The sequence below is a fragment of the Anolis carolinensis genome, chromosome 4, assembly GCF_035594765.1.
Source record: "Anolis carolinensis isolate JA03-04 chromosome 4, rAnoCar3.1.pri, whole genome shotgun sequence".
NCBI classification, from domain to species: Eukaryota; Metazoa; Chordata; class Lepidosauria; order Squamata; family Dactyloidae; genus Anolis; species Anolis carolinensis.
The window spans coordinates 211797516-211822661 of NC_085844.1; the positions used below are offsets into that span (position 1 = coordinate 211797516).

The 25146-nt window shown below is 40.0% G+C and overlaps 1 protein-coding gene across 8 annotated transcripts in view; it reads right to left on the minus strand.

Annotated features, from left to right (window-relative positions):
• nav1 (neuron navigator 1) overlaps window positions 1–25146 on the minus strand; it is a 365889-nt gene that overhangs the window by 139951 nt on the left and 200792 nt on the right. For 7 of the 8 annotated variants that reach the window (XM_062978713.1, XM_062978712.1, XM_062978711.1 and 4 more), the window contains one exon: window positions 14224–14326. In XM_062978713.1, the coding sequence (XP_062834783.1) occupies window positions 14224–14326 (103 nt within the window). Of the gene's footprint in view, window positions 1–14223; window positions 14327–15675; window positions 15716–25146 lie in introns of those variants that run through there. The other variant, XM_062978715.1, reaches the window with a different exon arrangement.

Below are 25146 nucleotides of genomic sequence, written 5' to 3' on the forward strand. Positions count from 1 at the left end.
ATCCTCACTAGGAAAGCCCTTCCTCCCACACTTTGATCTGGCTCCTGGGGAATGGCTGTTTGCTTTTTAGAATACCAGATTTAGCTGACCAAGAGACAAATCCTAGCACTTGAGGAAGATGCCATGTTTCACCTAAAAGTAGAACTCAGAAATTTAGACCCTTCCAACCACACAGTAAACCTCTCAAAACTGATGTTTCCCAATATCTAGATTACAATTTTGGGAAAACACCAATGGGAGTTGAAATCAAACCATCTAGAGACCACCAGACTGGGGAAGCTGCACAAGGCAATACTGTTTAATTTAAATATTACTAGCAAATGACCTAAAGGCACTATATCCCACCAGACTGTGGAAGCAAAGCAAAATCAGCCCTGTTTAGTAGATGGATAGGAGACTGCCAATGACTACCAGGTGCTGCAGGCTGTATTTCAGAGGAAGCAACTGGTATTCCTTGTCTAAGAAAACCCTATGAAACTTCATGGGATTCCCGTAAGTCAACAGGCAACTTGAAGGCGCACAAACGTATGCACGCACGGAAACACTGAGTACACCACCATGCTTCCATAGTATTGAGCCAAGCAGTTAAAGTGATGTTTTTTTCGTGTCAGGAGTGACTTGAGAAACTGCAAATCTCTTCTGGTGTGAGAGAATTGGTGTTTGCAAGGACGTTGCCCAGGGGATGCCCGGATGTTTGTTTTTTGTTGTTGTTGTTGTTGTTTTTTGATGTTTTTAACATCCATGTGGGAGGCTTTTCTCTTGTCTCCTCATGGGGAGCTGGAGCTGATAGAGGGAGCTCATCCGCACTCTCCCCGGATTGGATTAGAACTGGCAACCTTCAGGTCAGTAACCTGACCTTCAAAACATCAGTCCTGCTGGCACAAGGATTTAGCCCACTGCGCAACCAGGGGTCCTTAAAGTCTTGTCAAACTGCATTAATTCTACAGAGCAGATGCACATACTGAGTATTATCTACATTACCATTTAAAATTGGTCACTAGCATTCCTAAAATTTAAAGAAAATGTATCTATCTCACAGAGAACGGAATAATTTGCTTATAGCAAGAGACAGATATGAATAAGCTGCTGGAGATATGAAGGCCTGGGCGGGAAGGGGGCAAAAATAATTAGGGGGAAACAGGGGGAACTATTTTTTCCAAAGTGTTTTTGGTCCAAATAAATTGTGAGAAAGGATTAAGTATTTTCTTTTAGAATAATGAATAAAAAAACAAGTAGTTCACATTCCTCAAATCATTTCTAAATATTATGCAGAGAGAAACCTTTTTGAAAAACCATGTACAGTAGCAGATCATTAACATTCTTGGTTTTGGTTTCTAGTCCTTTTTATGGGAATTAGACGATTATGTTTGCTTGATGAAAAAATGAGTGGAGACAATTTTCCCTGTTTTATTCATGTTTATAGGTTTTTTTTCTTTTTATCAGGATTTTCTTTCTGGGGATAAGGAGAGGGACATTTTTCAAATTAGCAAAACCAGAGTTGCCCTATCATTCAGGCATTCTTAATAGTTTGTAGTTCCATTTATATATTTTTAAAATGAATTTGTCATTATATTCTGAATGATGCACCCTTTAAATGTAATTTTATCCCAGACAAAGGTATATATGACAGCAAGCACGGGGCAGTGGTTTGAACATTTGATAGGAGACTCTGGAGACCAAGGTTCAAATCACTGATCAACCATGAAAACCCACTGAGTGACCTTGGGTTAGTCACACTCTCTCAGCCTAAGAGGAAAGCAAAGGCAAGAAACAAATCTTGGCAAGCAATCTCTATGATAGATTCACCTTAGGGTTTCCATAGGTCAGAAATGACTTGAAGGCACACAACAACAACAACAACAACAACAAAATATATATTCATTTTGGATTTTTAAGGAGCAAAATGATTTTCTTTTAAAACTGATAACTTTGATATTTTCAAATAATAATAATAATAATAATAATAATAACTTTATTTTTATACCCCGCCTCCATCTCCCCAAGGGGACTCGAGGCAGCTTACAAGCCCAGGTAATTACAATCATTGAAAAAATAAAAACAGATCACAAAAATACAGTTAAACACATTAAACTTTATAAACAGTAAATTAGAGGAACAATTATCATTTCTTTGTCCTTGTAGTTCTTCGTTTCTAAAATGATCTCATTAAATCTGAATGCATCTACAGAGTGAAACAATGTGCATGCTTTTTCATCATGCCGCAATTGTTCTCTCTTGCACTTTGGTTGTTTTGCCTGCTTACCATCCCCATGTTGAAATCTTGAACATGCCAAAACTTACTCACTACTTTATGAAGAATGGATTTACAGTGGACCCTTGGTATCCGCTGCAGTTTGATTTCAGGACGCATACACTCTGTGGATACCAAAATCCATGGATATCCAAGTTCTATTATATACAATGTCATAGTAAAATGACATCCCTTATATACAATGGTAAAATCAAGGTTGTGTTTTGAGGGTTTGTTGGTTTTTTTTTCAAGCTGTGGGTGGCTAAATCTGTGGGTGCAGAATGTATAGGTTGACTGCACTTTGGATTTCAAGACATTTCGGCATTATTGGGTGCCCCCTACTGTCTAAGATGCATACAGCACAAAATATTCCTTTTTGGCAATTTTCACTTAATAGGGAACACTGACTTCCAACTCCAGCTTAATGCATTATGAAGACAAAACACTCCATACTGTCCAGAACACAACACCATAACATGCAAAGTGAAATGATAGTTTTAGCAATGCAGCATAAGCAAGAACTGCTACATTCAGAATTGATTAAATAGTACTCTTGTTATGTGATGGTCATGGCTGTGCACGTTCAAATAGTTTGTGACTTATGGTGTTCCTGAGGTGAACCTATCATGGGTTTTCCTTGCAAGATTTGTTAAGAGGAGGTTTTCTTTTACCCTCCTCTGAGGCTGAAAGAATATGGCTTGCCCAAGGCCATCTAGAGGGTATCGATGGCAAAGTAGTGATTCAAATTGTAGACTCCAAGGTTATAGTCGAATGTTTAATCCATTACACCATGGTGGCTCTCACTCTTGTTGTACTGCTATTGATTTCTTACCCTCCAGCAGAAATAGCTTCTCAGAGAAAACCTTAATAGCAAGAAGCTAAGAAATATTAATATTCCAATTCAAAACACAATGTGTTTCAAACTGTTTAAGAAACCTGCCAAAGAGACCTGCACATTTAACAAAACATTCTGCTACCCAAATAGACATCATGTTTGTCTAATTATTTAATGATATACAGTAGATTCTCACTTATCCAAGCCTTGCTTATCCAAGGTTCTGGATTATCAAAGCCATTTTTGTAGTCAATGTTTTTAATATATCGTGATATTTTGGTGCTAAATTCGTAAATACAGTAATTACAACATAGCATTCCTGTGCATTGAACTACTTTTTCTGTCAAATTTGTTGTATAACATGATGTTTTGGTGCTAAATTTGTAAAATCATAACCTAATTTGATGTTTAATAGGCTTTTCCTTAATCCCTCCTTATTATCCAAGATATTTGCTTATCCAAGCTTCTGCCGGCCCGTTTAGCTTGGATAAGTGAGACTCTACTGTACTAACAAATGTAAACCTGTAACTCCTAATAACATCATCCCATAATCCCAGTGAACAATCAAAGTATATAGGAAATTGCCTTCCAGAGCTCTAAAACCTTACTTTTATGGACTATAAACCCAAACTTGTCCACCTAGCATGGCAACTAATCATGTGGCGCAGGCGGGAGAGCAAGCCAGCTGCAACCAGCTGCAATGAATCACTCTGACCAGGAGGTCATGAGTTTGAGGCCCGCTCGGAGCCTATGTTTGTCTTGTCTTTGTTCTATGTTAAAAGGCATTGAATGTTTGCCTATATGTATAATGTGATCCGCCCTGAGTCCCCTTCGGGGTGAAAAGGGTGGAATAGAAATGTTGTAAATATAAACACCAATTTCTATGTATCATAAAAATGGACACAGAAGAAAGCTGACAGGAAGAAAATCCAGTCATTTGAAATGTGATGTTTGAGAAAAGTTATGTGGATACAGCAGACAGCTAAAAAAAACAAATGGGTCTTCTTGCAAAATAAGTTGAACTTTCACTAGAAGTGAAGATGAAAAAAATCAGGCTGTCGTATTTTAGGCATGTCTTGAGATGATGTTTCTCACTGCTTGGTAAACTGAAAGTCCACTGTACTACAGGTACATTGATTAAATCAAGGAAGCCACAGTTTCATAGAATCATAGATCATCCTCATCAGTGATCACTCATGTCCAAGTATGATTGTCTTCCAAGTGTTGTGTCTTGGCAGTGGGTGCATGTTTTTCCGCAGTGAGGACATCATTTTCCAGGTGGAAGGTGGTCCTGGTCAGGTTGGTATGATGTGCCTTCCTCTTGACATGTTTCTCCCTTTCAACCTCCATTTGTGCCTCTTTGAATGCCACAGCACTGCTGATCACAGCTGACCTCCTGTGAGAACGCTCAAGGGCCAGGGTTTCCCAGTTCTTGGTGCCTATGCCACAGTTTTTAAAGTTGGCTTTAAGTCCATCTTTAAATCTCTTTTCCTGCCCACCAACATTCCATTTTCTATTCTTGAGTTGGGAGTATAGTAACTGTTTTGGGAGATGGTGATCGGGCATTTGGACAATGTAATCAGTCCAGCAAAGCTGATGGTGAAGGATCATCACTTCAATGCTAGTGGTCTTTGCTTCTTCCAGCATGCTGACATTTGTCTGCCTGTCTTCTCAAGAGATTTGCAGGACTTTTTGGAGGTAGCACTGATGGAATCGTTCCAGAAGTTGAGTGTGATGTCTGTAGACAGTCCACATTTTGCAGGCATATAACAGGGTTGAGAGGACAATAGCTTTATAAACAAGCATCTTGGTCTTCCTACAAATGTCCTGATCCTCAAACACTCTCTACTTCATTCGGAAAAAATGCTGCACTCACAGAGCTCAAACAGTGTTGTATTTCAGTGTCAATGTTGACTTTTGTGGTAGTGGAAATGATCAACATTTTCTAACATTACATCATTAAGCTGTATTTCATCCAGCCTCTGTTTAAAAGCCTCTAAGGAAGAAGCTCCTGCCACACTCCAAGGCAGAGAGTTCCACTGTTGAACTAGGGAGGGGGGGGGTTGATAACTGGGGCTCATGGAAGTGGTTGATTCATAGAATGACCATAACACAAAGCTGACTTAATGACAAATTACAACAATTATAAAGAATACATCTTCTCTAAGCTCTAGCCAGGTGGTGGCTTTCCAGGTCTCAAACAGCATTTTTTTCCCAAAGGCTTTTTCCGTATAAAATGGGGAAAATGAGCCAATATACAGTAGGATTTGCTAGTTTTCTACATACACAGAGAGTTTTACATAATGGATAATTTTAAATGCCACCCATCCAACCCCAAAACATGTAGACTGAAATGGCAGTCACCTACACTCTTTTCACTTGGTGTTACTAAATGTGCAGCTCTACCCTAAACTTTAATGAGATCTAGATTTGGAAGCATCTTAAACCATAAGTTGAAGGATAGGTCAAAGATTGAACCATCACCAGGGTGTTGTCTCACTAAGCATATCCTTTGTTACATGGGCCTGTCTGATCTTTGCTTGCTTTTGACGCCCTATGATTTAGCTTCAAATCACAGACTGTATTCTTCTGTTACATGGTTTAATCTTTTAGCAAAAGCGTGGGTGTGGCAGATCATGCCTTTGTGCAATATGTTATTTATGTACTGTATTCACACACCCAGTTGTTTCTTCTGTTAGAAGGAACTTCCTCAATGATTCTAGCCTACAAATAATACTATGTTATATCCTTAGCTTACGATTGACTTAAACATGGGATAGGAAACATGTATCCCTCTAAACATTGTTGAAGAGCCACTTCTGTCATCCCTGCTGTAATCCAACAACAATATAGAAATCCAAATGTTCCTGCAACTCAGAAACTCTTAAGGTTATTCTACACTGCCAGAAAACATCCAGATTGCTCTCCCATCAGTGAAATCACAAAACAACACAGCATTGTGGGTTAAGTATGGGAAACTTTTATTATATGTTACCAATCAATCTTGACTTGAACAAAAACTTGAACTTGTACATGACCTTGAACTTGAATTTGATCATACACTTGAATTTGTTATGCAATAAAACAAGGCAGTGGCCCCCCAAGACCATGTCATCCTCAAACAATGGTGAGACACCACGGTCCCCAACTGCAACGCACATGTTGCTCACAAGGTCAACGGGTGGAGAAATCTCCTCCTGTGGTGCACACCAATATGTACCTATACCTTTTACACAATTGAAACCTATTTAGGTAAAGGTTTTCTCTGACATTAAGTCTAGTCGTGTCCGACTCTAGGGGTTAGTGCTCATCTCCATTTCTAAGCCAAAGACCCGACATTGTTCGCAGACACCTCCTAGGTCATGTGGATGACATGAAACCTATTTAGGATCCCCTTATCCAATTGACCATGAATTAACAATGTAGGGTAGGCGAACCCCCCCCCCCCCTCTAAGAAAACATGGGGAAAATTCCTACCCGGTCCCCATCAGCGACCTTTCTAAAGTACACTGTAGAGGTGGCAGGTGGGTGGGTCTGCGTCATTGAAGGAGTGACCTGGGCAGGGAGCTTGCATCTGATGGCCCCGTCCACAACAAGTCCCAGCCAGGACTATTTCTTGCCTCTCTTTGCACTGGAAGGGAGCAAAGCCCTTCTCCACTGTCATGGTGAGGGTGGGAAAAGAATCATCTGCTTTGAACTGGATTATATGTCAGTATAGACTAATATAATCCAGTTCAATCCAGTTTTATATAGCAGTGTAGATGGGGCCTTAGGCAAAGGAATCTGCTTAAGGAGATATCTAAAGTCACCAGATAATTTGTTGAAGTAGTCCTTTGTTAGAAAGAAAGAAAGAAAGAAAGAAAGAAAGAAAGAAAGAAAGGAAGGAAGGAAGGAAGGAAGGAAGGAAGGAAGGAAGGAAGGAAGGAAGGAAGGAAGGAAGGAAGGAAGGGACAAAATCTAGAGAATAGTTGTTGTTTGCACTGTAGTAATCTATCAAGAAACAAACATAAACTAACAACACAACAATTTGGTAATCAAATGGTGGTTGTAAACCAAGAGATTGCCTCAGAGAAGTCAAAAAAATAGTTTCAGCTCATCTTGCTCCCTCCTAACATGCAAGCTACTACTTCTTATCCAGTTGTTAAATTCTGGGCTATAGTTCAGAATTATGGGCAGCCTGCTCAGAATGCATTTGCATAAATGCCCCTCCTCACCAAATAATTAGGTATAACTACACAGAAGGATAAATTGAAACACTTCTTCCCAATACACTATGTTTGTAGATGGGAGGGATTTATAGTAGGGGTGGTCAGTACAATTTAGGCACAGTTGCCATCTCATGAAAGCCAGACTCACTCTTCAGGGAAGCCATAAATGACCAGTCAAAAAAAGTCTAACTACTGGTAGTTTTATTTTTAACCTCTCCACCCCGGGCCCCAAATTGCAAGAGAGTGGATCTGAAATAGATACAAACATAGACAGCAACAATCCACAATCCATGTAGTTCATTATCAAATGAAAAATCAAGGTTAACAATGTCACAAAGCAATATATAGGATAAGAAACCAATCCTATAATGGTTGCATTGAAAGGCAGTTTACATCTCTTTTATTGAAATCCACCAAACTCTGAACATAGATCTAAGTCATTTCCTTATAGTATGAAAACCAAGATATTATTGGTTTGCAGCTGCCATCAACCGTATACAGCATAGGCATCCAAAAACATCTGGAAAACCATCCATTCATGGTTCATACTTCACAACCATTATTATGTATCTTTTGGATAAATGGTGGCAAGGTTTCAACTCACTCTTATCTTGATCTCTGAGCATTCACCAGACCTGCTGAAGAGATCACACACAAAGCTATATGTCCAGGGGCTCCATTCAGCCATTCTAAGGAATACTCACAAGATATGAGTGCTATAATATCAATGCAGACTAAGATGGCACTTATGCTCGTACTTGTCACTGGATCACTTATGTCAAAACACTAATCAGACTCCCTTGACTGCAAGGCAAAAGTTACAAACTAAGATCCAACAGTGTTATGATAATATTTAGCCCAGAACAGGTGGAAGGAACAGATGTGTGTTTTTCTCTGCCACTTTTGAGAGTTCAGAATGGAAAAGCAGAGGTTCATCACACTATTGGGAAGCAAGGAGTATGGAGAGAATGAAATGCTTGTACGGCTCTCCTTACTTCACCACAACTCAGACACCTTGCACTGGTGTGCACAGTTTGTCCTGGCTTATGTCCATGCACCTGCTCTGCCCAGTTGGTTTGGGGCCCCAGCCAGGTTCAATTGGCAGTCCTTTTGCATTTTTTGTGCATGGTTGCTGTGGCCAACATTTCAATGGCACATATTAAATCTGCCTCTGTGCTTATTCTCTGTACTTCCTGTACAACCAGTTTCTGTGCCTTGCCTGGTGTACAAGCCTCTATTTTTTCATGCAAGCTCTGCAAATTTGTTTACTACAAGTAACTGGACTTAGAATTCATCTTAATGAAAATTTTGTAATTTTGTGGAGGATAAATCTCAATTTTCACATGGGCAATGAAGAGCTAAAACTGTACTGACAACAATTGCTATAATCTTGGAAAATGAAGTAGATCTTAGATTCATTGCCTTTATATTGCATGACTTCTTAAACTTACATTACTATAGCTATAACCAATCAAAGTCATGACTCCAGTCCTTCCTGAATAGCAATAATACTAGACTAATCTACAATATTTGTTCAACACAGAGTTCACTCACTTCCCTGTCATGTGTGTTAAACACTGCATTCTACATACATGCACTGAAATCTGCAGCATGTCCAGTAGATTAATTTCTAATTTACTGGAACATATGATTCTTCTATATGATACATTATGGGTACTGCCTGAATATGATTGACAACTTCTTTTGTTATGTAAGGAGAACTCAATGGGGGACTGTAAGGGAGGGGGTAAGGAGGAACTTCTGATATGGTAACCTAGCTGTATCTGGCGTCTGACACTCTTGCCCTATCTCTAACTATTGCTTGCTTTACATAATTTGATTAACACTTTATCTAAAAGACCAACTCAGCTTCAAGTAGATGGGTATAAACTTGTGTATAATAGGGTTTGAAAATGCTATTTCATGGCCATTGAACTGAAAGTATCACTTTGGGTACTTTAGATTCTTCTGGACAGTGACTTTCTCATATTTCCAGTGGATCTACAAAGATTTGGGAAACAGAGTGATGAATGAAGAAAATACTCCAGTCCTGATTCAACCCTGATACAATCTGAGATTGATTGTTCTGATGTCTGAGAGCAAAGAGATAGCGATAGGGAGACCTGTAGGAGCCATTTGTGCTATTTTTTTGGTGCTGCTACCATATGCAGTTTCTAAAACTATCAAATCTTTCAGTTAAATGAGAAAAATATGCAGGTTTTATAAGAATCTTGAACTGACCTTGCAGAAAAGGTACTAAGAAACAGAAACCACGCATGTCTGGTATGTGCTAACAAGAAAATGAAAGCAACATAAGCAGCTGGAAAGAGAATAATTTAAGTCACTGGTTTAAGTAACTAGATTGCTGGGCCTAGGCCAGGAGGTTCTAGATCGGTGGTTCTCAACCTTTGGGTCCCCAGATGTTTTGGCCTTCAACTCTCCGAAATCCTAATAGCTGGTAAACTAGCTGGGATTTCAGGGAGTTATAGGCCAAAACTCTTGGGGATCCACAGATTGAGAACCACTGATCTAGATTTAAATAACTGTTCAACCATCAAGATCACTTTGTGACCAACCTAACCTTCTCACAGATAGCCCTATGCAACTCAGATTAAAGTAAAGATAAGATTGTGTTGTCGAACGCTTTCATGGCTGGGATCACAGGGTTGTTGTATGTTTTCTGGGCTGTATGGCCATGTTCTAGAAGTATTCTCTCCTGATGTTTCACCCACATCTATGGCAGGCATCATCACAACCTCTGAGGATGCCTGCCATAGATGTGGGCGAAATGTCAGGAGAGAATACTTCTAGAACATTGCCATACAGCCCGGAAAACATACAACAACCCCAAAGATAAGATTCTATGTATGAATGGATGGAAACCTGATGAGCATGGGAACAAACACTCTGTGAAAGTCATATTACATTAACTAATATTTAAGGAGGCTTGCTGTGAATCAAATTTGTCTCAAAACACTTTCTCGTTTGGTCCAAACTCTCCATATTCAGGAAAGCAAATAATCTGGAAGCACTCCAACCCTCCTCCCTTGCTGGATTCAGTGTTGCAATGACTCATGTGGGTGGGGTTCATCTGGCAGCTTCCAACATTCATGGACTCAGACAGGCAGGAGGGTCCCCCATTCTGCTACATCATGTACCATCAACTAGAATGATTTGGGAGGGGGAGATGAAGATGAAGAAAACATATGAAAGCAGGAAGAGAGGAAGAGAAATGAGTGGACCTGGGAGGGGATGCTACATTTAGACAAGCAACCTATCATTATATGCAGCTGGCTTAGTATTTATAAATTGTCCATACTCAGCATTAATCTTTAGGTTTCTGAATAGCAGAGTGACTCTTTTCCCAAGCAGTTCTCACTTAATAATCTGCAGCCCAAGCTGGTGGTAAGAGGAAGCAAGAGGTGGCTATGTGGGAAATGCTCTGAACATATTGCTGTCAGAAACAGAGGTCTGATGCTAGGAACCTTGGCATCCCTATCTGTGTTCCTACTAATGGAAAAGACCCTGTCCCATCTCCTCATTAGCCTCCCAGGACAAACTCAAGATGTGGTTTAAAATCCCAGCAAGAGCCAGAACTAAGCAGAGGTAAACAAAGAGTGAGCCTATTTCTCTGCGTCCCATAAACAAGTGACTGACAGTCTGATCACAAATTCCATGCACTCATTCCCTCAGGCAAATTCCATGAGGTCGAGAAATGAGCTCACCTTGCCAGTCCAGTCTTCCTCATCCACTCTCCAACAACCCAGTTACAATGGGGGGGGGGGGGGAGATCATAATGTGGTTTGCTAAGTGGAGGTCCAAAAAGCTGCTGTCTTTCCATTAGCTCATTTGGGCAGTAGAAAACTGTGGGGAAACTTCTAATACAGAGAGGTTGCTGCCAATGCCCTGGTCTGAAGAATGAAGGCGAGGGTCAGAACTAAGGCTTTGCTTTCCACAATGTGCTGTTCCTTCCCTTAAAGGAACAGGGCCCCTTTTGTGAAATAAAATAATGCCTCTCTCAAGTTGCTCACTCCACTCAAACATAACAAAAAGAGCAAATAAAACTAACCTTGCTAATAAGACAGAGAGGAATTAAGGAGCACCTTTGGGACTATTTTAAACCAATTCGTTTTGAAGTGCTAATGGATTTCTTTATGTTATCTCTTTAAATAACCTAGTTAATGCTACCAGGCATTTGAAAGAATTATTTGAAACACAAAGGTCATCCATCACCAAAAACACAAGATTTTATATGAGGAAGTCTCAAACCAAACCTAATTTTGTCTCTAGAATTCCTGCCTTTCAGATTCCATTCCAGGTATTCTGAATTATATGTCCACTCAATCATACTAATAGGTGAGTCTTCTGCCATTCTCTCAGTTTGGATGCCCAGGCTTTTTTAAAAAAATGCAAAAAAGTCAATACATCAAATGATTAAATGAATAACAGGAAATCCACATGAACAAATACTGGAATATGAAAGTTTTACTGAAATTATTGCCCCCCCCCCAAAAAAGGGCAAATTCTAACAGTTTATAGTCTGCCTTGAACAAATGGTGAAAGACAGAAATAAAATTTAAGAGAGATATAATGCAGTATATGGACAATGTATCCAGCTCATTTTACTGGGAGTTCCCTCAAGTGTTGGTTATTGTAAATGATAGTCACATCTGAGATTTGGCAACTCCTGGTAGAAGAAAAAGGAGAAGCAAAAGAACTGTGGAATTCACATAAATCAGAAGTAAAACTTGGGTTAAATTTTTAACCTGATGACATTCAACTTTGTTTTTATTCAAAGTGATTGTAAATGGATAAAGTGTAATGAACAATGTTTCTGCCTGCTGAAAAGATGATCCAGCAAGGAGGAATTATTTAGCTAAGATTGGGACAGTTGGAACTGGGCTTATGCAAAGAAAGCACTGCAGCGCTATTTCATCAGAAGCATAACCCTTTCCCCAGTTCCGTTCAGTATGTCATACAGTGTATGTTTCTTAGGAAAGCATGCCTTGGCTCCCACAGTTAGGACAATTGTATAGTCATATTAAGAAGATAGCCAGAGTATGAGAAACAAATCAGCCAACCTATTTAAAGTACTTCTAATTAGGTATTACTCATTAACTGTTACTCTTTAAATAAATAATTATTTGTTAATTACAAAACATTACTTGTTTCATTTCTTTAAAAAAATAAAACTAGTTTTAAAAACCCAAAGAAGTTTAAAAAACAATTTTAGGAATGGCAACTAATTTTACATGTTACTATGTTTCAAAAGTATCATTATTAGCCAGTACATTGTTTTCTAAAAAGGAATGTTGCTTTGTTCTCCCTGCTCTGTTTTAGATATTCTTTCAAAATATTTACCAATGAGTATTGAGCAGGAGGTGTTACAGTTGAATTCTGTTACAGTTACAAGATGAAACAGCAATTCAGAAAGCGAAGTACAGACTTTTAATCAAGAAATATGGGTGATTCACCATGGTCAAGCAGGGACTTAAATCCTGGTTTCCAGAGTCCTAGTGCAATGCTCAAACCGTTATACTATAGTGACTCTTATAATAGAAATAGTAGCGTGTTTGGGTGGAAAGGACCTAGGGGTTTTAGTAAACCACAATCTTAATATAAGTCAGCAATGTAATGCACAAGTCACAAAGGTCAACACAGATCTGGGCAGTATCAACAGAAGAACAGTGTCCACACCAAGGGATATAACAGTCCCACTATATTCTGATTTGCCAGACCTCACAAGCTTGTTTTCAGCAGCTCCAGAGACTTTAGACCTTATCACATGGATAAGATTCAGCACTGTGATTCACCAGCCTCTGTGGGAAATCAGGGCGGCAGCAGGGCAATCTCGGCACCCCAGCCGACAGCTGACATTCCCCCATCTTACGTGTGGAAGCATTGCTGAGCGGCTTAATCCCGCAGTAGCCCTGTTGTTCCTAATGGAACATGGGGAGGCTGATATTGAAAATTAACAGTGTATTTTAAATTACAAAAATGATGTACAGTGCAGGCACTGAAAGAGTTAAAATTATGCAATGACTAAGCAAAACCAGTAGGGTAATATAAGCAGGTGTGCCTGTGAGTTAGTTGCTCCTCCTGTGTGTAGAATGCCTCAGTGTAAGGAGTGCTGTGTTTGACCGCTCCAAGGAGAGAGCTGCTTCAATTTGAAGATTGATAGAGAAGCCCAGCCTGAAGGCAAGAAGCTGAAGCAAAGATATAACAAGGAAGTATAAAGAACTTTGTTTATGTTATGAAAATCTTATTTTTCTACAAGAAAAGCCTCTGAACGAAGATAGCAAGAGTCTGTGTTTTCATTTTGTCTTATACTGTCTACTGGTTCTGGGTCACGTTGCTGCTGCTTCTAAATAAGCTATTCTGCTGTATACTTTTATGGTGAGGGTCTTTTGTTATTAAGCCCATTCGACAAACACATTGCTGCACAGCTAAATCCCGCAGGAGCGCCATTGCTCCTAATGGAAGACGGGGAGGCTACCATGTTGGCAGTGTAGTATTCTACCACTCTCATCCCCCAGTTCACCCACAGAGCCCTGTCAGAAGTCGGCCTACATCGTCTGATGGGCTGCATGGGGCTCTGTGAGTGAACTGGGGCAGAAACAGCCTAGGACGCTTATTTTTTCATGTGTGATGATGTCATAGAATACAAACCAATGGATACAAATAGCAAGGAAGGAGGTGCTGCCTAAACATAAAAATAAGACCTGTCCCACAATGGAATAGACTACATTACAGATTTTACTTCTTTGGCAGTATTCAGACCCATGTTACAGGTAGCCCCAGTGGTGGGGAGCAGGCAGAAACTGCTCAGCACGGAAAATGCACAGGTATTTCTGGTGCAATCGATATGATGGTTTCAGCTCTGAAAGTGTTAGATCAACTTCTGTTGCAATGAATAAGGGTAAACTCACCTATGAGTTACTTGGGAGCCCCGCAAGCTAGACATAGTCTCTTCCAGGTTCTGCCGAAGGTCAAGGACATTCTGCACTGTTCTCTTTCTCTGGGATTCAGGATCTGTTGGAAGAAAAAGATGTTATTTCAACAGTGAATTGTGAAAGAAAAATACGACACTCAATATTACTGCTTGTTCCCCCTCCAACTGCAGGATCTATATTTCTCTTAACGTTTCACAAATACATTTTGTCAGTCTAACTTCTAAATTTCTTTTTCTCCTTCCATTAATTCTGTGTATGTATGTGTGTGCACAATTTATCTGCTAAATCCAATTTGATCAGGATGGGAAATTAAAAGACCATAAATTTGCAAAAGTAATCATAATGGGATTCTAAACCCACCTGCTAACAACAAGCTGGGAACAAGATGGCTGGCAGAACTATAACTGTTCCCAAACTGGGATAGTTTTGCACCACTTATGTTGTTGTTGTTGCTGCTGCTGTTGCTGTTGTGTGGCTTCAAATCATTTTCAAAGTTATAGCAGCTCTAAAGTAAACTTAGCACAGGATTTTCTTGGCAAGATTTGTTCAGATAGGGGGTTGCCTATTGCTTTCTCTGAGACTGATACAGGATGACTTGCCCAGGGCGTACTCGCATACTTTCCAACATTTCAGATCAAAACCATGTGACCAAACAAGATGACAACAATTATTTATGAGCAAGTATGAACCAGCTAGGAGAGGTTGTAGCAGCTTGTTTTTCCCTTAGCCTTCTGGGAAGGAGAAGATTTTGCAGGAACAGAGTATTTTTACAGAACATTTTGCTTAAGACAAATTGCACATTTTGCAAAAAGGAGTGAGCAAAAAATATTGTAAATATGTTATGTGCCCAAACAACATTTTTCTGTATAGAAAAAAAAACACATGCATGTTGCACAGCTAAGTACAAATCGAAGTGCAATCTTGTTGCTGTTCTTTTTAATGATGTTCTGAATATCAAAATACACTTTTCCATTGAGAATAATAATTTTATTTATATTCTGCCTTATCTCCCCAAAGAGACTCAGGGCGGGGACTCAGATTGTGAATATTACTGACTATTTTTGAATCGTTAGTAAACACAGGCACTTTGCAATGCAAGTGTGGGCAAAGTAGGGGTTCAGGAAAATCCTTTATGAACAGGAAGTGAATCAAAAGTGAGTTTTAAGGTCACCTTTTGTGGTAGAAAAGGCTTATTGTGGACCTAAAACAATCTTGTATGCAATGGTTCAAATGCCCACATGTCTCCTACAGGGGAAAAAATATTTTACATTTTTTGTTGCAAGGACACACAGCAAGGGTAGAGCCCTCTATAATCTCCCAGAGCACTAATGCCAACTCATAACCCCAAATATTTATCCACCCCTATTCTAAGAAAATAGATAATTCTGCAAGGCATTTCAATGTTAGTATAAAAGGCAAAGATATTACTCATTCTCCTTGGCATTCCCTTCATTTTCCATGATTCTTTGAACAGTCTCAACTGTGCGTACATGCCCTTTAAAAAAATTCAATTTACTCAGTTAACTACATTCAGCCAATGAAAGGCAACACCAAATCATGTGTGTGCATGTGTAGCTATTTTATGATACCTGCTATAAGCTTTATATGGTATAACCATCAAAGCACTGAGTACCATACACATTTACAAAAAAAACATCTGTTACTAGGTGGTCTAAAAGTGCAACAAGCAAATAAAAAATCAGTAATGAAATTTTATTATCCATAATGTTCCAGTTACTCTACAAAGAAGCAATAGAATGCTGTCATCTTCTACAACAGTCAAACTATATTATCAAGAATCTAGGAGTTCCCTGAGAAATTAATAGGAATTATTCAACGCCTAAAAAGACATTTGTCCACCACTACTTGTTGGAATCACAGACGCCTTAAAGGGCCAGACTTAAAAGTGCCTTCAAAACAGAGTTTATTGAAACAAAAGGAAAAGGACTTAAATGCAGTTCCACTGGTCAAAACTCAAAAACCCAAACCAGACCTGGTCCAAAAGGTAAACAGAAATGTAATCCAGATTAACTGGATGCAAAGAGCAACAAGTCAAACAAGCGCTCTAAGGCAAAACAAAAAGGCACAGTACACAAATGGTTAACAAAGGGAGTTGCAAGAAGAGAAGCATTGTCAGCCGAAGTCCAAGGTCGAAGCAGGAGGAATCCAAAACAGCATTGCTCCAGTGTCCACAGAAGCAGCGTCTTTAGCCAAACCGGTTCAGGTCCAAACTGCAGATCTGAGTCCAACGCCGAACATGAAACAGGCAGCAGCAAGACTACAAGAAACTTTCCCAATACACAGCACCCAGCACACGAATGCACATCAACGCCTTGCCTTCTGCAAAGACTCTTCATCCATGAACCCACTTTTATCTACAAATCACCATCAGAAGATGAACTGACCACTGCCCCTTCACCATCTCCCGTAGCTGCTCCCAGCTCTTCATGTGAATTCCTTCGACTCTACCTCCAATTCCTCCATCTCCTGTCAAGACTTAGATCCCCCCAAGAATCAGTTGGATCCCCTGATTGCCAGTCTTCACTCCCAGAGAACCCCATAAAGGTATCACTAGTTGTTGGTGTCTCACAAATAGCTTGCACTTCTCTTATCCTAGTCCAATCCATGGTGTCTCCTTCTTCTCCTTCACTCATTGACCCATCATCCCCAGAGAATCCCTCAAATGACTCTTTATTTGTAGGTGCTGTAAGTATGTCCCTGATCCTCTTTCTCTGCTGCTCATCATCAGATTCCTGCTCCCGAGTAACCCTTTTTCCCCTTCTGGTACCCATACTACTGTTTGTAACATTACTCACAGGCTTTACTACAACACTACTTATCTTCAGCTGAACCACACAATGGCTGGAAACTATTGCTGTTTTTTAACATGAAATGAAAACAAGGGCCAGCATTCGGTATCAACCAGCGGTGCCCTTTAGAATGCTTTCCAGCATCTTCTGTGAAAACAAACTAAATACAGTGATGAAAGCTGAATATATATATATTGGCTGCAATCATGGGGTGGGCATCTCAGGTAAGAAGCAAAAAGAAAGCCATGGGTGGTGAATTGTATATCCCTCATTTCTATGCATTTTTTCTCCCTAAACTAGACTGGCCAAATCTCCTACTTTTCATATTGCTGTGACAAATCCAGGGCCTAAGTATATGGATCTAGTATGTTGCCTCTTGTTTGGCCCTAACAGATGGGGTTCTCCAGCAAATCTTCAGGAATTTTTCAACCGTTAAGCATTATAGAAACATGTCTGAAAGACAAAAAACAGGCAAAGTCCTTATCTTTAGACTTTAACATAGCAACTTAAAGCTATGAAGATGTTTCAAGGAAGCTGCCTCCTCCTGGATCCAACATACACGGGCAAGATTCAAGGGGGCAACATGCTGAATTGCCAAAAAGGGAATTTACAAGATAGCTGTGGAGTCTCACACCAGGTCAGGAAACAAATATGATATGAATCCTTCTCTCCAAATTAGTTTCCACTCCTGAATACTTCAATTTTGGCGTGCATACTATAAGCATTCAGTGACACATGAGCACAGGCAGACAAACATCAAGACCAGAGGTTGAGCAAAAGTACTTTGGGGGGATTATAACACCCCAGAGATCATGATGGATAGAGAAAACTGTGAATTGTAGCCCAAATAAATAAGTCTAAAAAGACTGCCTCATTTCATATGAGTCTACATAGAACATGAGATCCCCAACAAAGGCCCTGTTATGTGTTTTACCAAGAGTGGCCAGGTAAGTACATGTGACAAGGCTTTATCTGTAGTGGCACCTCATGTGTAAAACTCCCTTCCAATGGAAGTCAGGCTGGCCTCATTCTTCTACCATTCAGCTGGCAGCTAAGATTGTGTTCTTTCACACAATATTGAGTCCTAAAACAAGGTTTCAATATTGGCTTTGGTGTGTGTGTTTCAGTGTTTTTTAAAAGCTGTTTTAACTTGCTTTTAAAGAATGGTTTCATTTGTTTCTTTTTAATTTCTATACAGTGCATTGTGAACCCTGATGGGCTGAAATATACAAATACTTAATGTTGTTTTAAAGTGTTTTCAAGCCTTGATTAAGATATAGCACATTTGTTTATCAGCTGACTGATCACTCAAAGCAAATCCAGACAGCATGGAACTTTTCCCAAGTGCTAAGTACCAGATGTGGTAGGTTGGAGATTTCTAAAGTGATTTGGATTATTACTTCTCGAAAAATATGATAAATACTCTCTTTTTATGTGTCATAATGCTCAAGGGAAGGGTGTAGCATAGCCACGTGGCTGTAGCGCTGCCTCCCTTTGCCATGTTCCAGTCTCATCTGGCACAAGACAGCCCCACAGGATCCTAAATTTCTTCAGATTCCCATTCATTACCCAGCTGAGAGGAAAGGATTCATATACAGCATCTGAAAGACCTTTGAAAAACAGTTCTAATCCTAGCTTGAGGACATCTGGTGGGAACCATGGAGGAAAAGAACTTGTGGCATAGGGGGAGGGAGGCTTTTTTTTAAAAAAAAATAATAACAAAACAGGAGCTGTAACGGAAACTCTGGGAAAGGAGCCATTTGATTGAAGCCAGATGAATGGCAGCAGCTGATACACTCAGCAGCAGGTAGGCTCATTCCCTGGCTCCATATGAGCTGCCACTAGTGCTACTGCTCTCAGAAATGCCAGCCTGGCCTTGCACTCAGGACCTTGGAATTAGCTCCTCAGTCTGAAAGATGCATACTTTTGTCAAGAGAACAGAGCAGAATACAGCTTCCCCAGCTATGGGCAGGGCAGTCTCTCCATGTATGCCAAACCAGCACTTCCTGGTAAAGTCTCTTCTGCATCAACAGAATACATTCAAAGTAAAGAATTAAGACAAATACAAAGGGCAAGGCTTAGGAAAAGAAGATGTAAGATTCCAAGAGAGAGAGAGAGAGAGAGAGGGGGGGGGGGAACCCTTGTTCACTTATTATTGCTGGAAGGCAATGAAAATTGGATGCTATGCTCCACAGCAGGGGTCCCCAAACTAAGGCCTGGGGGCCGGATGCGGCCCTCCAAGGCCATTGACCTGGCCCCTGCCCTCAGTTTTAGACTTAGGCTCGCCCAAAGTCTGAAATGACTTGAAGGCACAACAACAATCCTACTTGATGATCTCATTGGCCAGAAGCAAGCCAACACTTCCCACTGAAATCCTGATAAGTTTACAGTATGTTGGTTAAAATTATTTTTAAATATTGTATTGTTTTTTCATTTACCAATATTGTAAATGAAATATTGTAAATGAATGATATGGTAATAACATAATATATTATGTATACATATAATATTGATAATAAATATTATAATGTAGTACAATATAATATTTATTTATTTATTATAGTATTTCTACCCCGCCCTTCTCACCCAATAGGGGATTCAGGGCGGCTAATAATAATAATACAATATAATAATATTGTATAATAATATTAATTATATATTATATACTAAATGTAATATTACTAATAATATTACGGTATAATATAGGACAGTATAGTAATATATAATGCTAATATTGTGCTATGCTAATAATATAATATATTGTATGTACATACAACTTGTAAGCCGCTCTGAGTCCCCCTCGGGGTGAGAAAGGGTGGGGTAAATAAGTAAATGATTGTTGTTGGGGGTTTTTTTTGCACTACAAATAAGACATGTGCATAGGAATTTGTTTTTTTTTTCCTTCCAAATGATAATTTGGCCCCTCAACCATCTGAGGGACCATGAATCGGCCCTCCACTTAAAAAGTTTGAGGACCCCTGCTCCACAGCATCCCAGCCTCTGAAAGTGGGACAGACAACTCAGGTCTGAGGGATTATTTGGGGCTACTAGGACCCAAACATTTGGACTCACACACAGTCACCATATTTGAGATCACCTTCCTCCTTACTTCTATAATAAACCTCCAACTGTGATTACTTGCCTTCATGTGCTAAATTTAAGTCACTGAATTTGTAACTACTTCCAAGTGCTTTACTACAACCTACTCATAAATACAGCTGCTGCTTCTTCATGATGATATCACCAGTTGGACAGAAGGTTCCCTCTACTACAATTGCAGTATTTTTCCACCCCAAACACACATATATACATGCACGCAAGTGCACATACAGTTGCACTATTCTTTTTGGAGCTGCCAACCTATGAGTGAAACTGAACTCTCTTAACCAACCTATTTAAGTGCTGTTGCCCCTGGGTTGATGTGAGTTTTTCGGGCTGTATGACCATGTTCCAGCAGAAGGTAATGCTACTGGAACATGGCCATACAGCCTGAAAAACTCAGCAACACAGTGTTTTTATCCATTAAAGCCTTTGACACTACTGTCCGTGATTGCCAAAGCCTTGTCCCTTCCCAAGGCAAAAAAGGCTGGGGAGCAAAAGAGCTGCACTCTCCGGAAGCCTTGAACCACATGGGCAGATTGTGGGGAGAACAAAACTATGTGTGTGCAAGTACTTTGGAACTTAGCTGAGTCCTGAAGGTGAGTAAATATGGTTCCCCTCTCTCTATGTCTTCTCCATATGGGAACGATAACCAGAGGAGGGAAGACAATAGCTCCACAACTGAGTTTCTCCAGCTGGCACTTCGGTTGAGGACTCAACAATAGTGGAGTAGGATTCAATGCCTTCTGAAATAATCCAACCCATGAAGGTTGGACTCAGAGCATTTAGTTCCTTTTACAGGAAAGAAGGGGCCCCTGATGGTGGCGCAGTGTGTTAAAGTGCTGAGCTGCTGAACTTGCAGACCAAATGGTCCCAGGTTCAAATCCCAGGAGCGGAATGAGCGCCTGCTGTTAGCCTCAGCTTCTGCCAACCTAGCAGTTCGAAAACATGCAATAGGTACCGCTCCGGTGGGAAGGTAACAGCACTCCATGCAGTCATGCCAGCCACATGACCTTGGAGGTGTCTACAGACAACGCCGGCTCTTCAGATTAGAAATGGAGATGAGCACCAACCTCCAGAGTTTGTCACGACTGGACTTAACGTCAGGGGAAAACCTTTACCTTTACCTACAGGAAAGAAGATTCCACCTGAACATTAGGAAGACCTTCCTGACTAAGAGCTGTTCAGCAGTGGATTTCATTGCCTTGGAGTGTGGTGGAAGCTCCTTCTTTGGAAGCTTTTAAACAAAGGCTGGAAGACCATTTGTCAAGGGGACTTTGATTATGCTTTTCCTGCATAGCAGGGGGTTGGACTCGATGGTCCACGTGGTCTCTTCCAATTCTATGATTCTAAGTTTTCAGACCTTGAAGGAGCTGGGGGTGATGACAGCAATCAGGGAGCTCTGGTGTGGGCTGGTCCATGAGGTCACGAAGAGTCGGTAGTGACTGAACAAATAAACATCAAAAATCTGCTCTTCCACCACCACACCCTAGAAAGCTCTTTATCAGTAGGTTAGAAACTCTTTGGTCTGTGGATCAATGCAGTGAAAATAAAAAATTAAAATATAAAGAATGGCTGGCATACACAGAGAATCTTTGGACCATGATAGGAGAAAGTTTAACCCTCTTTTTTCTATTTCCCCACTCTAACATGAAATGAAGCTCAATGAGCAAGGCTAATGCCACTTATTATATTACCTATCAGCCCTTATTCAATATTAAAAAGCCTCCCCGCATTGAAACTAGCTACCAACCAGAGCCCTAAAGGAAGCCAGAATTAGCACATTCCAGAAAATCCGACCTGCTTGGTATTATCAAGCTGCCACTTTCATCTAATTCCAAGGCAATCTTTGGACAACATTTGCAATGCATTATTATAATCTTGAACTTTTACAAGAGCTGCAAACTATTGAAAATGACAAGAGTAATGAATACACAGGTTTAGGAGAATGGATTGATTTAGTTATGCATTTGTGGTTTCAGTTACCAAGTTCTTTACAATGGAGTTAAAATAGAGTTGTCTGGAATAAATTACACCATGCAACTCTTTCTATAGAGCAGTTGAAGAATGAATAGTTTGGGGGGTGGGGGGCAGGAGGAGGAATTACACAATTCTAATACATGAACCTAAATGTGCATCCAATCTAGAAACAAGATTTTGAAGCATTATTTGGTCTTTTAGTATCACAACCAGAAGCTATGTCCCATCCATTATGCCCTAATTTGTAAAATATATGACCAGTACATCCCATCCTGTTCCACCCTCCATTCTGTTTTATATCCAGATTAAGTCAGTCAGCATTTGGGTACTTAATGAAGTTAAGCTCTACGTTTCCTTGTCCTTTCGGGTTGGTTACAGCTATGCAGGTGCTGAAGCAATGGCTGGATGCTGTAATGATCTGTATGAGGACCATAAACTGAAGCTGAATGAGAGAGAAGGTATGTGGCTTAATATATATAAAATGGAAGGTTTGTGAATTCATAGGAAATGGAAAATACAAGTATGTGGATTAGTAATAACGTTTAAGGCTGTATGCCCCTTTCAGTCCATGAAGGAGCACCTACATATGCCTGTCTCAGGACTGAAAGAGAGGCATTCCTCTTTCTCCTACCAGTGGAAGAACTAGCCCTGCATCTGGACATGGAAGCCAGCATCCTCAGCTGTAGAACCAAGGTTAAGGAATGCCCTCTTTTTGGAGGACCCAAAAATGGCCATTCTGGTGCCAAGTTAAATGTTTTTTAAATTTTAAGCAGCCTTATTTGGGATTTAATGATTTTATTCATATCTGGTTTTAAACCGTAAACTATTGTAACTTTTTAAAATGTTTAAAGTGTTTGACATGCTTTTAGACTCTTTAATTGTTTTTATTGTTCTACATTTTAAAATTGTTTAAACTGATTATATTATAAGTGAACATGAGATCTTATGATAATCTAATAATATAAATAAACTTATAGTATAGAGTAAGTTTAGGCCAGGCTGGGTAGCTGAAAGGCTTTCCGTGGCCTGGCTTCTCATCCACAGATCTTTCCTCCCTCTAAGCAAGCAAACAATTGGTTCAAACCATGCAAATTCAGATGCGATTCCAGATGTTACAGCGTGCAGCAGCCAGAAAGGCAGCGTAACCGAGCTATTATACATACAGTAGCAGAAGCATAGGAACCTGGGGTGAGAGTTCAAACCACACACACAGCACAGAGGGTACTCTTTAGAATAAAAAGATTGGAGCAGGCCCACTTCCAACCAGGGTCTGCACACTTAAAATAACAAACCCCAGCTGCATACAGAAACACTGCACTAAGCAAACATCCTAACTTCTGTAAGTTGTTTCCATAAAAGTCAAAATCAAGAGTTGCTAACAGACAATATAATCAGTCACTGCTTAGATGGGAGTATCATGCAGGATCACACTGAGTTTTCTAAATGGTGAACATCTCAATTTTTTAAAAAAATACATAGTAAATAGGTGAAGGTAAAGGTCTTCCCCTGATGTTAAGTCCAGTCGTGTCCGACTCTGGGGGTTTGTGCTGATCTCCATTTCTAAGCAGAAGAGCCGGTGTTGCCGTAGACACCTCCAAGGTCCTGATGGAGCGGTACCTATTGATCTACTCACATTTGCATGTTTTCAAACTGCTAGGTTGGCAGAAGCTGGGGCTAACAGTGGGTGCTCACTCCACTCCCCGGATTTGAACCTGCAACCTTTCAGTTCGCAAGTTCAGCAGCTCAGCGCTTTAACACACTGCTCCACTGGGGACTCCAAATACATAAATAAACCTTTTAAAAAGGAAATAGAACAATTGAAAATTTGGGGTGAAAAAAATTCCTATAATGATTTTTTACATTGATTTCAAAAATGGCTTGGAAACAAAGCCACATAACTTCTAACAAAGCTTATACCTCTACCTTAGAGCAGATTCTTCGTGTCCAATAGCAATACCCCTCTGGGGTAAGAAAGGTGGGTTATAAATGGGGCAAATAAAAATAAATTATAACGCCCCTGCCCCATACAGCTGTAATCCAAATAACTACATTCATCTAATAATCCAGATGGGTATTGCAGAGAAAACACACTTCTAGTTATGCAAATGACATGCCCAATGATAAGAAATATAGATACACTATAGTTTGAAAATATTTTTTTTTTTAATTCCAAAAAAAGCAAGCCTTGATTTTGCCATTTTACATAAGGGACACCATTTTATTTTGCCATTGTATGTAATGGGACTTGAGCACCCATGGACTTTGAGTATCCAAAGGTGGTCCTGGATCCAAATAGCCTCCTGGTGCCACAGAGACATGAGCACCCAAGCTCAGAACTAAACCTAGGAAGCTGTGTAAAATGCTAACCTGTGTCTTCAGGAGGAGTACAACCCCATTCAGCACAGGGTGAATCCCTACTCCCTGATCATCCTTTTAGCTGACCATGATTACCTTCATCTCATCTGGCTTCAGTGTTAGCTTTCATCCAACCAATATCTGATGACTGAAACTGGTTTAGGAACAAAATACTTTGCTCAGATTTAAATGAAACGAAGAAATAGAATTGGATGCTATCAGCATACTGGTGGCACCAGACACCAAACCTCTGGATGAACTTTTCCAGGAATTTCAGATACATGACATGGGAGAACAAGGGACTTCTTATGGCAATGACCAAGGGGTCAAGCAGGAATCCCCAGTACCACTTCCTGGAATCAGCTTTTAATAAATGAAACCACTATAAAATTATGCTTCCAATTCCCATTCTAGAGAGTCAGCCCAAAATGAGAACACGATCAACAGTTTTTTGTACAGCTCTCAGTATAAGATGTCAACCAAGATCGGTTGACATGTCTCTTCCCACAGCCAATCCAGAAACTGGACTGAAATTAATCTAGGTAATCTGTTTCTCTCTGAAGCCTCAGATACTGAAATGCCAGCCTATACTTTAGTACATATCCAAATGTATTGGAATATCCAAAGCTGTCATGACAAGACTATCTCTGATTTT